Source organism: Enhydra lutris, unplaced genomic scaffold, assembly GCF_002288905.1.
Source record: "Enhydra lutris kenyoni isolate GAN:26980312 unplaced genomic scaffold, ASM228890v2 scaffoldscaffold8, whole genome shotgun sequence".
NCBI classification, from domain to species: Eukaryota; Metazoa; Chordata; class Mammalia; order Carnivora; family Mustelidae; genus Enhydra; species Enhydra lutris.
The window spans coordinates 6,743,306-6,761,098 of NW_019154092.1; the positions used below are offsets into that span (position 1 = coordinate 6,743,306).

At 41.3% G+C, this 17,793-nt stretch overlaps 1 protein-coding gene across 1 annotated transcript in view; it reads left to right on the forward strand.

Annotated features, from left to right (window-relative positions):
* LOC111142520 (piezo type mechanosensitive ion channel component 2) overlaps positions 1 to 17,793 on the forward strand; it is a 462,751-nt gene that overhangs the window by 342,399 nt on the left and 102,559 nt on the right. The window contains exons 11-17 of the mRNA XM_022495760.1: positions 336 to 474; positions 3,341 to 3,489; positions 7,098 to 7,328; positions 10,869 to 10,992; positions 12,137 to 12,420; positions 13,574 to 13,722; positions 16,004 to 16,177. Of these exons, the coding sequence (XP_022351468.1) occupies positions 336 to 474; positions 3,341 to 3,489; positions 7,098 to 7,328; positions 10,869 to 10,992; positions 12,137 to 12,420; positions 13,574 to 13,722; positions 16,004 to 16,177 (1,250 nt within the window). The remainder of the gene's footprint in view (positions 1 to 335; positions 475 to 3,340; positions 3,490 to 7,097; positions 7,329 to 10,868; positions 10,993 to 12,136; positions 12,421 to 13,573; positions 13,723 to 16,003; positions 16,178 to 17,793) is intronic.

Consider the following 17,793-nt stretch of genomic DNA (forward strand, 5'->3'; position numbering starts at 1 on the left):
AGAGCAGAGGCTGGAGAGGGGATCAATCCAGACCAGGAAGCCTCAGCCAGCCCTTTCCAGGGTTTCCCCTTGGTACTAAGAACAGAGGGTGCCTTGCCTGGGGTTTAGCAGAAGTACAAGAAGATCAGATTCCATTTTTACTGGGACCACTCTGGAAAATAGATGTGAACCGAGGAGTGTAGATGATTCATTTTGCTCAAGTGGGTAAATGACGACCTCGTTCAACTGTCAATCAGTTATCCGCTGTAGGGTTCTGTCTAGCTAGCACAAGGCAAGGAGGCAGTGTGCCCACATTGGAAACACAACTGTGCCTTTGCCCCGCGCTCCCTTGTCAGGGCCTGCTGGTGACTGTGAACGGCAATCCTGTAGACTACCACACCATCCACCCAAGTCTGCCCATAGAGAACGGCCCTGCCAAAGCCGAGCTGTACTCCACCCCCCAGTACCGGTGGCAGCCCTCCGAAGACTCCTCAGGTAAGAAGCCAGCCCTGCTGCTTTCATCTCCTCTCATGCATGCACCTGGAGTCTCTTTGCGTTTCATTGTTTCTTGTGTCCGTTCTATTTTTTTCTAACGGGTATTGTCTTCCATGCTCAGCATAATGAAGCTTCTTTCCTTCAGTCATGTATATCGCCCCACCATATTGCTATGGCTAGTTTGTCCTTCTGTACAAAATAATGGTATAATTGAAAGCTTTGAAAAATAAAGGGATAAAAAATTATTTTAAATATGTCAACTCATTTATAGTGTTAAACCCATGTGTGTATGTGTGTTTTGTTTTTTCTAGAATTTGATATTATAATCATGGTCAGAAATTCTGCTGGTTAATGGATGAATGTTTTCAGAAAGAGTTCTTTTTGTCTAGTAAAAAAAGTGGGGGCGGGGGAGAATGGGAGGGTGGAAACTTATACTAGACCTTTTCCTCCCGTCTCTCTCAGTTTATTATGTTGAAGGAAAACAAGCCATTCCTAGAGATGACAAATTGGTGTCTGTGACTTGGGTCATGTTTTGTCTGGTTGGCCTACGCAGCATTTTCTGAAGCGAAAAAATGAAAATAACCAACATTTTGAAAGTGCAGCTCTGACTGAGATATGGAAGTTTCTGGAATCCCTTGAACAATGTGAATATTTGGCAATGCTAGACCCTCGTTCCTGCAAGGCAGCAGTTGACTCAACCACTGTTGTCACTGTCCTGCCAGAGACCATGCCTATCATCAATTCATAGAGGGAGAATTAACTAAGTTTGCTACTGAGGAAGAAAAATAAAAGCAGAGTACATGCAGGTGTTTTCTGTTTATATGGGATTAAACCTAGAGTTGTGACCCATGATCCTACCTTGAGTAAATGGCCAGCAACTGGGCAACTCTCCAGTCTGTATTATTGATACAGTCAGCTTAATGTATTTTTTTTTCATAATTCTTTGTCGGACTTACTCTACTATAGTGTTCTGTGTAGTTATAGTACTCCCTGCAGTTGTCCTTGACCTGGTATCCACTGAGCAGTACAAAGGGTTAGTCACACTCTGCAGCCTTCCTCAGTAAGGTCAGACCGAGTTCAGGTCCCTAAGCTAGCAGCCCCGCCCATCCCCCCACCCCCAGGTGGCACCTGCCATCTTCATGGAGCACCAGACTCCATGGGTTAATTACCCATTTCTGCTTTCTACGTGCGTGTGTTTCAGTTCGTAACTTGGGCTTAAACCAAGGTTTTCACTTACCAAATAGCTCAAGGAAATTACTCTCTAAAGCGGGTTCTTCCATTCTTTGGCATCTGAATTACAAAGGACAGGCCCAGGAACCAGCATTTGCAACTTCTAAAGGTTGAGACACTGAGGTCACGGCCAGGTGTCTTTTCATTACCCGTGACTTAACATAAAGAGAAATAAGCAGAATTTGGCTACTGACAGGCACGCACACATTCTCATGTCATAACCTGGACTTCCAAAGGTAAAACAAAAGCTGGAAAGTTAGTTTTTTTTTTTATTTGAATCTATATACACAGACAGTGTTACAACCAGAAAAGTAGCACCAGGAACTGGAAAAATGCCTCAGACTCCATTTCTTCCTGTCTCCCATCTGTGGACTTCCCTTATAGCCCCCAGTCCCAACATTGGAGGGGTGGAAGGCAGTGGGCTTGTGCATGAGGAAATACTGCCACATCATGCCACACTCACTTCTGGAGAGTGCTGTGCACGCTCACTGGGTTTTCGGTGGTTTATGTTTCCTCTTTGTGGTATAGAGCAACTCCCTGATGCAACCCACTTACATGCAACCCATTTAATTTGAACAGGACAGAAAGGATGTTTCACATAAGTGTGTCACTCATTACTTCATGTTTGAAATCAAATTAGTTTTCCTGACCTGTAAAAGAGGATCTTGAGGAGAAACCTTTCTTTCACTACTGTGCCAGTTCTTTTCCATTGCTGGTCCTGTTCTCCTCAGCCCTCCACACTTTTTCTTGCTTTTAATGTGATATTTCCATTCTTAGTATGACTTTCTGCCTCAGCATGATATGGGTTACCGAGCTCACACTGGCAAAATGGTTGCTCAGTTGGTTGTCTGGTTGGTTTTCTGCACCTTCACTATATCTGTACTCCAGATACTCTTTTATTAATTATCTATTACTGAAAAGCAAAGTATTCCAAACACTAGTGGCTTAAAACATTTACTGTCACAGTTTCTGTGGGGTAGGGATCGGGTGTGACTAGGGTGAGCTTCTCTGGCTCGAGGTCTCCAATGAGGTTATAGATAAGCTGCTGGCTCAGGCTGTGGTCTCATCTGAAGGCTCACCTGAGGAGAATCTGCTTTCACACACACCCACGTAGTTATTGACTGGCCTCAAGCTCTTGCTGACTACTAGCCAGAGACTAGTAAGCAGTTCCTTGCCTCCCAGACCTCTTCTTAGGGCAGTTTATAACATGGCAGCTGGCTTCTCAGAATGAGCAGGAAAATGAGAGAAAGTAGCCAAGGCAGAAGTCACGATCTTTTTAAACTTGATCTTGGAAGTTCTATACCATCCCTCCTATTTGTGAGGTCCCACCCACACTCAAGGGGAGAGGAATACACAATCATGAGGTAGGATCATTGGGAATCATCTTACAGGCTACCCTCCATCATCTCTTAAGTTCAGATTTTCTTTCTGGGATTTCTGAGTGCAGGATTCCATTACACTGACCAGGCAATACTTACTGAATCTGTTTGAATCTAAAGGCTTTGTTAGTTGGAAATCATCTCTAAAATCTTAAATAAAAGTCTCTATTAAAACCATATATGTGCTACACTGCTGGGGACATTTATCCAGAGTTTACATATTAGCATCAAGTTATATAAATTATCTCTCTATCTAGAAAAGAAAGAGGAAGAAGAGGATGAGAAGGAAGAATTTGAGGAGGAAAGGAGCCATGAGGAGAAACGAAGCGTTAAAGTTCACGCCATGGTCTCTGTGTTCCAGTTTATTATGAAACAAAGTTACATCTGTGCCCTCATTGCCATGATGGTATGTATGAGAGGGGACAGCGGGCATGCTCCACAAATGCCCCACAGCCCTCTCGTGGCTGGCACCAGTTTCTAATCTCCCTAATGTCTCAGCGGGGGATGGTTGGTTTATTTTTATTTTTCTTGGGACCCTCATACTACAGATTTCAAAATCCTGTTCTGTTCTATTTAGCCTCTTTTTAAATATTAGTACATTTCTCTCAAATTAGCCTGTCAAATGTGACTGTTTCCTTTTTTGCCAGTTTAAAAGGATCTATTGCGGTCCCCCTGGGTGGCTCAGTCAGTTAAATGTCCAACTCTCGACTTCAGCTCAGGTCGTGATCTCAAAGTTGTGAGATCAAGTCCCACATTGGGCTTTGCCCCAGGTGTGAAGCCTGCTTAAGATTCTCTCTCCCTCTACCCTCCCCCTGCTCTCTCCCTCCCTCTATAAAATAATAATAATAATAATAATAATAATAATACATTTTTTTAAAAATTAAAAGATCTATTGGGTAGTTTTTCTGTGTGGTATTGAAGGTGTCCAAAGTTAACACAGACTGCTTTTATTTTCTTCAGACAGTGAGAGTTACATTCACATCTTACCCTAAATTTGAGTGAGAGTTTACTCCATCTTAGCTGCAGTAAATTTTTACCAGTATGAAAGTCAAGTTCATATGAACGTTCATATGACGTTCAGTATGAATGTCAACCAGAGTTCCCAAGAGCTTTTCTGATTGTGCGTGCTCAGTTGATGTGTGTTTATACTCACTTCTTCCATCTCGGGCATCACAGCTTCAAAAAAATAGTCCTTTAGCCTAGAGATAGAAAATAAAAGACCCTCTAATTTATAACCTTCTTAAAAACAAGCTTGTATGGGAAATCTGATTTATTTTTGAGATGCCTAACACTTAACTAACACAAAACTCTTCCCTATTGGGGCAGGTGGCTCAGTTGGTTGGGCATCTGCCTTCAGCTCAGGTCATGGTCCTAGGGTCCTGGGATTGAGTCCTACATTGGACTTCCTGATCAACAGAGAGCCTGTTTCTCCTGCTCCCTCTATTATTTCCCTCCATTGTGCTCTCTGGCGCGTGCTCTCTCTCTCTGTCAAATAAATAAATAAAATCTTCCCAAAAATGACAAAAATATTCCATATTTAGTGGTCAGTGGTGAGATCCCATGACAACTTTGATGATAAAAAATGAAAATATTCTATACCTCTAAAGGGGAAATACCTAAACACAATTTCTCCAGTCACACCCTCAAGATGTCTTCCAAATGTACCTGCATGTTTAGTCAATGTCAGCTTCTCGTAAGGACCACTGCACATCTGAGAGAGGGCTGGCAAAGAGAAAGCTCTTGGAAATTAAAGATGGCTCATTTAGTGATTACAAACTCTGTTCTTTAAATAATATTAATTCTGTGCTCTTGGTACCTTTTGACATTTTTGATATATCAACCTCTAATTTAAACTGTAATAAAATTCTAATTTTAAAATACCAATTATAAATGAAATATACAATTCTGACTCTGAACTCAATAGAGTATCTATATACTTTTCTTCTTTCTAAAAATAAGCCAGTTCAGTTTGATCTTTTTTTTTAAGATTTTATTTATTTATTTGAGAGAGAGAGAGCACGTGCACAAGCAGCGGGGAAGAGAAGGCAGAGGGAGAGGGAGAAGCAGACTCCCCACGGAGCAGGAAGCCCAATGCAGGGGGGACCCTGATATCATAACTGGAGCTGGAGGCAGATACTTAACCGACTGAGCCACCCAGGTACCCCTAGTTTGGTCTTTCTTTGTAAAGAAATAGAGCTTAAAAACAAAACAAAACAAAACAAAAAAACTTGGAATACACATTTTGCTACTTAGTAGAAAAAATATATTGTAAAAACAACATAACAGAGCAGATCCTTCATTAAAGACGTGCCCTTGTCTGGTGCCATTTTCATTGTTTTAACAGAGCCATAATATTAGTGTTTTTAAAAGTGCCTGCCTTCCACAGAAGCACCCTACTGCAACAGAATTTTAATCACAGACAGAAAGGACAGTCCTGGGGAGCCAAGTCTGTTAGAATGATACATGTATTTATTCAAAACTACAAAGTACAAATTTGCTACACTATCAGGCAATCTGGAAACTGATCGTAATGCAGAAATGGCTGAACCACCACACTGAAAGGCATAGGTGACTTAGACACTAAAAAGGAAAGAGGTTTTAAAAAAAACCCTCTTAACTTACTTTCCTTCCTCTATCACCCTCACCTTCCCAAGAGTAGTTTGTGGGGAGGAGGGGGACAATCTACTAGAATTATGATATCTCTGAAGATAAGATTATTCTGGGTCACACACAAAAATGACAGTCTCGTCTGCATTTCATATTGGGATAAATGCATTAAATACACTATTTAATGCAAATGCAAAAGCATTTAATGTAACCTAACTTCTGATAAACAATACTTTCAAGAAATCATATTTTCATGCAAATAATTCAGCCTTGCTAGTGGTTATCAGTCACTAATATAATTTTAATAAGAGCAATTTTAATTTCCAGCTTGTGTTTATCATATGTTTCAACCAAAAATTTTAAATAATCTGCCACTTAAAAAGCTAGCTGTCCTTTAGGACAAATTTGCAAATTGCTGAGAGGAAATAACTGTTCCATGTTGACTTCCTTTATCTTAATACTTCTCTATTTTCCAGAAACAAAAGAGACTTGTAAAACATTTTGGACTGTCCAACTAACTCTTGGTAATTCATGATATTCAGGAATACAGTTGACTCAATTAGCCTCAAATATATCTAGAAAATGCTTTTAAACATCTTTTTACAAAGATTTAGTATCAGAGATCATGGTAAGAAAAAATAGATTTCCGAAAGTTGATAATAGTCTTGAGCCTGATTTAGGTATTGTTCCAGTAGCTGCCCTTTGAGATACATTTCTGATTCTTTGCAAACTTCATGTGAATGGAAGGAGATGTATCATTTGTCCAATGAGTCTGATGGCTCTTTAATCCTACTCCTTGCAGGACAGAAGCCAAGGCTGACCTTCAAATGAACTTGGTTTTATTGTTTGGAGTGTGCAGAAGCCAATGACACACCTTCCTTGTGTAAATTTTCTAATTTCTATGGTGCACATCTTCTCAGATAATCCCAGAGTGATCTCTGATGCCCGACTTGTGTTCTTACCCTAGTGATGCCCATGACTTCCATTTCGGAGCCCAGCTATGACCACATTGACCTGCCACTCTTAAATGACTTAAATCACTCTCAAGCTAGTTTAGAAAAAGAAGGGATGAAGCACTTACAGTTGCCTTCAATACTGTAAAGTAGGGTGAAGATCAACACCCTTCTACCTAAAGGGGAAAAAATTTAGAAGGAACACACCCGTGCCCTCGGCTCCATTCCCTGCAGGAAGTTAAAAAACAATGATATTCTTGACGAGATCAGTCTTTCTCTTCAGTTTGTCCTTATGCCCCAGGTTGGGATGTCTCTCCATGATTTCACACTCCCTCTTCTCCCTGGATTGAATATTATTCACTTTTTCCTTTTAGACAACTTCTAACTCAGCAGAGAGCGGGGACTCCACATTGTACTCACCATCGTTGTGTTGTCTCTTTCCTTCTCCCTCGAGGCTTGGAGCATCACCTATCACAGCTGGTTGACCTTTGTGTTGTTGATTTGGTCATGCACCCTTTGGATGATTCGCAACAGAAGAAAATATGCCATGATCAGCTCTCCTTTCATGGTTGTCTACGGAAATCTGTTGCTGATATTACAGTATATATGGAGTTTTGAACTTCCCGAAATTAAGAAGGTCCCAGGATTTTTAGAAAAGAAAGAGCCAGGAGAACTTGCCTCCAAGGTAAATTAATAGGAAAACAAGAAAACAAAATGTTGAAACAAATCCACAATAATCATAAGAAGCATATCTGAGCACAGACTTACTCACATGGGTTCCAAATATTTGAGGCTTTACAAAAATGAATAGATTAAAAACTCTAGGAAACAATTTATATTACTTAGTGGTCTCTCTAATATTACACCACACTTTCAGATTTTATTTACAATAACAAGGCTTTCCACTTAGAGGAAAAATACTGTCTGCTATACTTTAATGTCAATTACAGTATAGTAGAAATTACAAGGGGAAATAAGAAAATACAGGGTAAAATGTGTGCAAGGGTTAGAGGACTTTCTTTGATCTCCGTTTTTCAAAAAAGGCTGAATGCATTGTTGTTACAGATAATCACTGATTATTAGTAACAACATTTTTTCTTCAATTATGTCTTCAAAAACGCTGTTAGCAGCAAAAATTGAGTATGACACTTCTGGTTTTTCCTTCTGCAGATTATATGGTAGGCCTTCATAGGTAGCAACAAGGTTCATGATCTCCCAGTACTCATTACTTTTGTGGCCTGTTTTAATAGCCTTGACTTCAGATTATGTGCCCCAACCATTCTGTTTTGTGGACAGTGTAGTCGACTTTAAACCACATGTGTCCATTGTGTTGATAACATTGTGTTAAGACCTGTGAGAGCAGTCCTGTGTCATTACTCCATGAGCCTTAAACACCTTTTTCCTCCAGGCAGAGAATCATTCTCTGAAAAGGACATGAATTTATATCTCACAAAGTTCACCTTTTCGGAGAGCAAGCTCCTTTCTTACAGGTTACCAAATACCCCATATCCAAGGCAACTAGGCATGAACGGGGAACTAGTAGACCAAGGACTGGTTCTCATAACAGACCTTTTGGTGAAGTTTATTGGGGTAGAGGAGAAACTCCTAGCAGGTGAATAGTGATGACAATAATTAGCTCATAATCCCCTGTGTTCACAGACCATGGCAACCTCCTTCCTTTCTTTCTCAAACCCCCTCTCCATGCTGACAGTCCCACGGAGTATTTTCACTGACAAGTCACATTAGTCTCACACTCTTACCCACTCCTTCTCTCCCTCCCTGACCTTCCCCCCAAACACACACCCAAAACTGAGAAGCTAGTCTTTTCTTTATAAGAGAAATTCAAAACCTCATCTTTTGACTATGCAAATCCATTCCAACCTGGCTTGGAATATTGGTGAGACATCTGAAAAGTATCCCAGCTAGCTGGTTGAACAACCTCCTGTCTAATCTAAGATGAACAGCTCTTGGAGGTCAGGGAATTAAATGTATTACTTGTAAACAAAACAAAACAAAAAAACAAAACAGTGTTATTCTGAAGAAAGTAGGGTCTCCACTTATATTTTAATGTACCCAGGAGCTAAAAAAAAAAAAAAATGCAAGTCTTTATCATAGATAACAACACAACCTAAGATCATAAAATATCACAGTGACATTTGTCAAAGTACTTTATTAAACACACTCTTTGCAGAGTACTGGATGGGTCGCTGTGATGGAAAATGAGAGGAAAGAAAGAATATGTCCCAGGTCCCCAGAGGTCTGACACTCTGGGGAAGTAAGACTCAGATCCTTGGTAATATCCTTCAGTTGCTAGTGAGTCTTCCCCACTCCATCAACTACACCAACCGCGCTTTCCAAATCAGGCTTGTTGATCACCTTTTCCAGGAAAGGGGTCTCATCTGCCGCTGAGCATTCCTAAGCTCCTTAGACATGCACTAGAGAAACATATTTCTTTCCCAAATTGCAGCCATAGTTCAATTTGTTGTGACTCTCAGAAGTAGAATGCCAGGTTTTCAGGAATGGAGGCACTCTGGATCTTGGCTTCCATTGGCCCTAAACATGTTGTCCCAGACTGATTGGGACCGGTTTATGCTGAAGGCAAAGGAGAAGTGGGTAATTATGGACTATCAAGTAGGCAGTTATTCCAAGTAAAACTGACCCATTCATTTGTCTATTTCTTTTCATGTCTTTGGCAAATATTTATTAAAATCGTACTACAAACCACAGTGAGATGCCACTTCACACTCAGCAGGATGGTTAGGATCAAAAAGGTAGATGAGTGGCGCAGTCGGTTAAGCATCTGCCTTCAGTTCAGGTCATGATCTCAGGGTCCTGGGATCGAGCCCAGCATAGGCTCCCTGTTCAGCGGTGAGTCTGCTTCTCCTTCTCCCCTGCTCCCTTTCTCTCACTCACTCTCTCTCAAATGAAAAAATAAATGAAAAAATAAAATGAAAAATCTTAAAAAAAGAAGAAAGCAGACCATAATAAGTATTATTGGGGACGTGGAGAAACTGGAACCTCATGCTGGGGGGCTTGGAAAATGCTGCGGCCACTTTGGAAAACAGTTTGGAAAACAGTCTTTCAGTTCCTCCAAAGGTTAAACGCAGAACTGCCATAAGACCCAGCAATTCCACTCCTAGGTTTTATACCCAACAGAACTGAAAACCTATGTCCACACAAAAACCTGCCCGTGAATGCTCATAGCAGTGTTATTCATAATAACCTCAAAAAAAGTAACCACCTAAATGCCCATCAACTGAGAAATGACATGCTGTCTGTACAATGGAATACTATCAAATAATAAAAAGAAGTGAGGTCCACCACGTGCTACAACAGGAATAAGCCTTGAAAACATTATGCCAAACAAAAGAAGCCACTGACCAAAGAATGTTTAGTATGTTTAGGTGGACAGGAATAGGGTAACTGCTCTGAGGCTTCTTTCGGGGTGATGAGAATATTCTACAACTGACTGCAGTGTTGGTTGCATAACTCTGTGACTTCATGAAAGACCACAGAGTCACATGCTCTAAATGGATAAATTGTATATAGCATGTAAATTGTATTGCAGTAAAGCTAGTACAAAACAAATACTATGTACTAGGTCCTCTATCTCCTGAAGAAGGAGCTCCCCAAAAAGCATCAGCTTGCCCCCTGCCCCCAGCCCTCCACAAAACCATAAAATACAAGTGTGGACACTTAAAACAATTCTTCCTTCAGCTTTGGGAGATGATTAGGATATTAGAGAGTTCTGTTTTCCGGGATAAAATGTTCTTTTTCCCCATCTGTGGAATTCTTCATTCCAAGGAACATCGCAAAGTCAACGAGTATTACGGAAGAAATATGTCTTCCTGTTGTAATTGTGCTCATGTCACAGTCGGGACAGGAAAGCAAGGACTTTCTCCCTCCGGGGAGATCAGTTGCCAAAGCTGACTTCTGGCCCAGATGGAAGTAGTTTGGGCTGTCGGGACACCTTCCCTGGGCCCCAGCTTGCTGCCAAATGTCCTCCTGGCCCTCAACACGCTTGTTCGTGTCTTCAGCAAAGGGGATTTCAAAGCCAGTGACTTTCAGGTGAAATCCAGTGGCTGCCCGACTGTCTCCAAAGGAGAGGCTTATTTATGGTGTTTCTGCTGAAATGTGGAGAAAACGTTGTATATATTGAATTGTATTTACATTTCAAATGTGTGGCTTAGTTCTTAATTCTTAATTCTTAATTCTCTGCTTTCAGATACTTTTCACCATTACTTTTTGGCTCCTGCTGAGGCAACACCTCACTGAGCAAAAAGCTCTTCAAGAGAAGGAAGCTCTTCTATCTGAGATCAAAATCGGAAGTCAGGAAAATGAAGAAAAAGGTAAATTAGTGTGACTAGAGAGTTTTGTGCTCAGCAAATGACAGAGAGAGGACACCCCACATACATCAGAAATCCTCTGTGCTTCAGACCAGATAAAAGCTGAGCGTGACCTGGAGTGATGGAAAACCAGGGCCCCAGTGGGGACGATTTCGTGCACATCCGGGAGCTCACAAAGAGCTTTTGGAAATGCGTCTTCATTCCATCCTCACAAAATTGATTCCCACTTAAGGGAAGAAGAAACAGGTTCACAGAAGTTAAATGGTTTATCCAAGGTCACACTTTCAGAGCCCTGACACAATCAGAATTTGAAATTGATATCGTCGTTTTAATCTGTGTTATTGTCATGTGCAGGGGACTCCTTATTCATAGGGGATGCATTCCAAGCCCCCAGTGGATGCCTACCACCGCAGATAGTACTGAACCCTGAAGATACTATGTCATTTCCTGAACATCCAAGACTATGATAAAGTTTAATTTATAAACTAAGCACCATAAGACATGAACAACTACTACTAAGAAGAATTATAATAATACTTGGTAATAAAAGTTACGTGAATGTGGTCTCACTCTCTCTCAAAATATCTTCTTGTGGTGTACTCAGCCCTCTAGTGAGGCTGTGAGATGAGAAAATGCCCATGCGATGAGACGAGGTGAATGACACAGGCAGGTGACATTAACATTAGGCTGTTATTGACCTGACCGTGTGTCAGGAGGAGGATCACCTGCTTCCAGACCGTGGTTGACCTTGGGTAACTGCAATGGTGGAAAGCAAAACCATGGAATGGAGGGCAGGGGGAGTCCCTGTTCTTAATTTTCTAGATCCTGTAGTACTCAAAGCTTAATTTTCTAGATCCTGTAGTACTCAAAGTCATTGGATACCGGAAATGAAGTTAGGTATTATAAAAAAGATGAGCATAAAATATTCCCGTGTTCATAGCCTTTAAACTGTATGAAATTCAAAAGTTGATTATGATTGGGTATAAATGCTTCCTTGTTTACTGCAACCATCTGAAATCATTCAAATCACAGAGTAACACAGAAAACGTGGGCTTCCATGCCCCCCCCACCCATGCAACACACAGTCAAAGTGTGGCTCTGGGTGGGGAACCAACTAAGTGTAACTGCATGGTCTTCTATTTTGAAGATGACGAGCAAGATATACAAATGGAAGGAGAGCCTGAAGAGAAGGAGGAAGAGGAAGCCAAGGAAGAGAAGCAAGAGAGAAGGAAGGAAGAAGAAGAGGAAGTGGAAGAAGATGATGACCAGGACATCATGAAGGTCCTGGGCAATCTGGTGGTGGCCATGTTCATCAAGTACTGGATCTACGTCTGCGGAGGAATGTTCTTCTTCGTCAGCTTCGAGGGTAAAATTGTGATGTACAAAATCATCTACATGGTGCTGTTTCTGTTCTGTGTGGCCTTGTATCAGGTAGGTAAACCATCGTCCTCTGTCTTTTTTCAATCCTGGTAGCCAGCCCAGGAATACATAGGAGCTTCCTTTGTTGAGATTCTAAATGATTGTCATCCCAGGAATGTAGTATCTAAAGTGATCAGTGCGATTCAAAGGCAAATGAAGAGGCCTGGAAGGGGAAATGACTGTCTTCAGAGTATATGTTATTTTAAAAATTGGGATTCTTAAAAAGTAAAAAAAAAAACAAAAACAAAAACTTCATGAGTTTTTCAAAACTTCTTGATTAAAAAAAAAGAAAACCTGTGTAACTAAATTCATTTTTTATTTCAATTTTAATTCCACATTTAATGTCAATTTTCAATTTTAATTTCAATTTCAATTTCAATTTTTAATTTCACTGACTATTCAACAGCCAGTGAAGAACAGCGGCTGGGCAATCTAAAATATGGGTTGATACCCCGTTCACTTGTACTTCAGACTTTAGGATCAGGAACCTGTGTGTGTGTGTGTGTGTGTATGCATAATACATCAACTTCTTTAGTATTTTATCCATTAGAATTTATGGAAGATTCCACTAAAATATAAGAAGATCTCCACCAATTCAGTCTTAACTTACAGAAAAATTGTTACTCAGTGATAGAAACAAGTGTAACAGGACACTGTTCTTGCAGGCAACCAATAGGACAAATGAAACAACTACACTAATTCACCAGTAGAGACAAAAGTATCTCAATCGAAATTGATGAAGTTTTGAAATACTGGAATCTCAAAATGGAGGCAGTTTTTTCTCCCAGCAATAACTACCACAATGACAGCATCTACCATATAATTCCTTGAATGCCTCCCATAGACTAGCTTATAATTATGATGATTTCATCCTCTTTCCAGCTTTCAAAGTAGGTACACAGAGGAGGAAATGGAAGCTCAGAAGGGTCGAGCGACTTAACCCAAGACCTCGTTAGCAACTCTCGTAGTCCTAAGGTTCCAATCCAGACCCAGCTGACTCTATGAGGAACAGAGCCTCAAAAGCCAAAAATGAAATATATTTGATTTTTGAGTACTTGTCAACATCATCACTTGTCATGCTTGAATAAATGAGGTGCTTTTGTAAGTTTTTTTTTTTTTTAATCAGTTCTTTTTTCTTGTGTGTTTTTCGATGTCTGATTCACAGGTGCACTACGAATGGTGGAGGCGAATCCTAAAGTATTTTTGGATGTCTGTGGTGATTTACACAATGCTGGTGCTTATCTTTATATACACATATCAGTTTGAGAACTTCCCAGGCCTGTGGCAAAATATGACTGGATTGAAAAAAGAAAAGTAAGCAATTTGGTATAAAATGGGCTGTGAAAGGGACAGATGGCATGAAGATCTCCATTCATCTTGTTCAAACATCGTTGGGGGAGGTTCTAGTAAACTGTGATGTCATCAATGTCTGTAAGTTCCTTGAGAACAAGCCCTTCTGTGGTCTCCCTGCCAAACCCTAGGCTTGACACGTAGAGTATGTACTTAACGACTAATCACCAAAAAGTGCATTTTCAGCCCCATTTTAATGAAATAACTTTTTTTTAAAAAAATATTTTATTTATTTATTTATTTGTTTGACAGAGAGAGAGAGATCACAAGTAGGCAGAGAGGCAGGCAGAGAGAGAGGAAGGGAAGCAGGCTCCCTGCCTGATGGGGAGCTCGATCCCAGGACCCCAAGACCATGACCTGAGCCGAAGGCAAAGGCTTAACCCACTGTTTCCTGTGAAATACCTGCTTCGTCCTTCATCATTCATGCCTTCTACTTCCCAAGTTGAAGTTCCGCTCAGCAGTTCAGTTGATTCCTAGGCTTATGATAAAAAGCAGCAGCCTCTCCTCGCTTACAGAGCTGGTGCGAAGATTCTAAGGAGTACTTGAGGCCATAGCAAAAGTGCTAGTGGACTAATGAGGAAATCATTATTCATGTGCGTGTAATAGATCTGTGCATGTGCTGTGTTCTTTTATGATTTGCTGCTGTAAACGTCTGGAATGAGTTACCAGAATGGGGCATGGAGCTGAATGAGTATACTGAGGTGGGAAAGAGAAAAGCTTAAAAGGAAAGGCTCACCATGTAGCTAGGCTGACCTGTCTTTAACATTTATTTAACAAATATTTATCAAATGCCTCCCATGTACCAGACACTGGCTCGACCTGGGGACCCATCAGGAAGCGGGACAGACAGAGCCTAAGCACTGCAGAGTTTATGTTCTAGTGGAGGAGACCAAAAAACAAACAAACAAATGAAAACAAAAAATAACCTTACTTAATATGCAAATAAATTAATTACAAATTGTGGCAAGTCTGTGCAGGAGACAAAAACAGGGCGAGGTAGTGAACAGTGAGGGTACAAACTGTAAACGGAGTGGTCAGGGCAGGCTTCCCTGAGGAGGTGCCATTTAATCTCCCCCTGAAGGGCTTAAGAAAAGTGTGAGTTGGGAGTGAGATACGGAAAAGCAACCCAGCAGCAAACAGGAAGATCCTGAGACAAGACTGAGTTTGGCACAAGGGAGGAAGCCAGGGAAGTTTCAGCTGCCCAGAGCAAGGGGGGACAGTGGACAGAGCCGAGGTGGAGAACGCAGCCAGACACCCGGGATGGGCGGGGCTCGTTGGCATTTTATTCTTGGTGACATTTTTAAGTCTTTAAAGAACTCTTGACAGGCTGAAAAAATGTGCTGTCCCGAGGGTGAGGGTAAAAACCACAGGGCGGGTTAGCCAGCAGCAGCAGGGGTCCTGTGAGAAATGGTGGTGGTTTTATCTAGAGCAGGTGATGCAGAGACAGATAACAGAGGGGGCAACTTCAAGAGATGTCTAGGAGGCTGAAGGAAATGTGGATGAATGTGCTATGAAGGCAAAGAAAGACAGACTTTCTGATTTCAGAATGTGGCACAAGGTAGACAGTTATACAGGGAGGACTCAAGTTGTGGCGGGCAGGGGTGCAGGACAGCGTGACAGAAAAACTGGGAAATCAAGAACACTGTTTGGAAGACACTCAATATGAAATAACTATAGGGAAAAAAACAAAAAAAAAAGAACTTCTGTTAGATATTTGGGCATGAGAGTCCATAGGAGAAACCTGAGCTATAAATGCATATTTGAGTCACTGGTGCTAAGATGGTGTATAGAAAAGATGGTGTCCAGGTGGTACTTGTGAGATAACATGGGGGCGGCGGGGAATAAGCTGGAGAAGAGACTCAGCACTGAAGTCTGGGTCTATGTCACATCTGGAGGTCCAATTAAAAAAAAAAAAAAAAATGGAGGAAACAGCAACAGAAGAGAAAAACCAGGCCAGTGTGGCGGCACCAAGACCAGAATTGTTTCGAGAAGGACTAGAGGCAGAATTAAACAAAGACAGAGAAGCAGTCACTGAATTTGGCAATATTGAGGTTGTTTCTGACCTCTGGGAGAGCAGGTCAGTTGGATTGATGGAGACAAAAATCAAAGCCAGCACACAGGAGTGGGGGATGCAAGAAATGTTATAACAGGGCGGTGAAAGACGGTGATGTGATTTACAGCAAAATCAATGTGCTTGAGAAAAGCACTCGCTTTCTGTTTTGTTTCGTTTTGTTTTGTTTTACAGGCTGGAGGATCTTGGCTTAAAACAGTTTACCGTGGCAGAGCTGTTCACTCGTATCTTCATCCCCACCTCCTTTCTTTTGGTGTGCATTTTACACCTTCACTACTTCCACGATCGGTTCCTGGAGCTCACAGACCTGAAGTCCATTCCCAGCAAAGAAGACAGCGCCATCTACAGGTGAGCGCTTGCAAGAAGCATGAGCCTTTTGCTCTGGGCAAGACAGCTTTGACTCCCCACTTCAGCGCGGGGGTGAGGGGGGGAGCCCCCTGCAGGAAACCAATAACTAACCTTAGAGTTTCACCCTTGAGCTCTCCATGGGTGAGTGAAAATAAGAAATGAGAGAAAAATGTGGCGTATTTGATGGCAGTTTCCAAAACATTACGTAGTGACTCAGGACTGGTTAATACCAAGTGATCTTGACCCTCACCTGAGTAGATTTAAAATAGCTGCGCGGATGCAAATGCTTTAGAGTTGGTGATGGATATTTTGTGTCTGGGCTGTGATGTGTTTTTAGAACATTTAGGAGATCTGGCTGATTCAGAGGATGAGTTTTCTGAGAGCATACCAAATACGATGGGCAGAATTTTCCTTTCCGCTTTGGAAATGAACTTCGCCTGAAAGGATAGAATCTGCAGTCTACCATAAATCAGCATGACTTGCAAGGAAATAAAGTGAAGACAGTGTTTGCTTTTATCAGCTCTCCGTTGTCTTCTCATCTATAAATATATAAATCGCTTGCAAGCAACAGATGAGGTATCTCTCTCCCCTCCCGTGTGTGTTGCAACCGCAATGGTTTTATCACAAATCTCACAGTCGGGTCTCTCAGGGAAATTGCAAACATTCTTCTGATGAACGTTCATGCTGATTTCTCACTTTGCTTCAGATTTAGCTGATGATTCAGTTCCTGGAAAAACCCTTGTTGAGCAACCGAGGGAGCAAAGGGCTATACGCAGGGAGTGCAGATGCCAGCCGACAATCCCCTTAGTCCCTTGACTTAGCTCTGAACTCCTTTTCAAGGGGAATAATGAGTACAGCAAAAGAAGATGAAGTCTTATTTCATCACACACAGTTTATGAACCACCGGATATTTGGTTTTCTGCTATACTAGGGACTAGAGTCATAGATGACTCCAAAACTTGTCTTTGGTGGTGAAAACCATTTTATAATCTCTATCTATGTATGGATAGCCAGCAGATTTCTTTCCCATATTCGTATTGTGTTTTTTGGAGGTAAGCTGAGTAAGCTTCAGATGCCTTTCAATCTGTGAATGGCTCCCAACCAGTAGAATCCAAAGTCATCAAGCAACTGTTATTTCTTGTTCTGTCTTGGCCGCATCAGTAAGCAAGCTCAGCGATAACCTATCTCCTCCCAAATCCCCCCCATAGTGAGGGCCCTGATGGGGTCTGTGGCTGCTCTCAGTGATAATCAAACATTAGGGGAAAAAAGGTAGTTATTAGAAGTCTGAGAGCCCCCTAGGAGAGATGTTTTCTAGGCAAACTTGTTAGCAGGAGAAATCACCCTAAGATTAAAAGCTTACAAATGCAGTCCTGGCACAGGAAAGTACGATTTATCAGTAATTAGTGGAAGTACTTTTGATGACAATTTTGACATTGCTTGCCAATGCTAGGGATAAAATTAGTATTTGATATTTAACTCTGAGAAGTAACTATTTGTTCAAAAAGTCTTATTCGATAATCAAGAAAAACCTGTTGGTCAGCAAAGTATATTTGTATGTTTATAAGAGAAATACCACGATTGGCGATCGCTAATGATGCCTTTAATTTTTTTTTCTT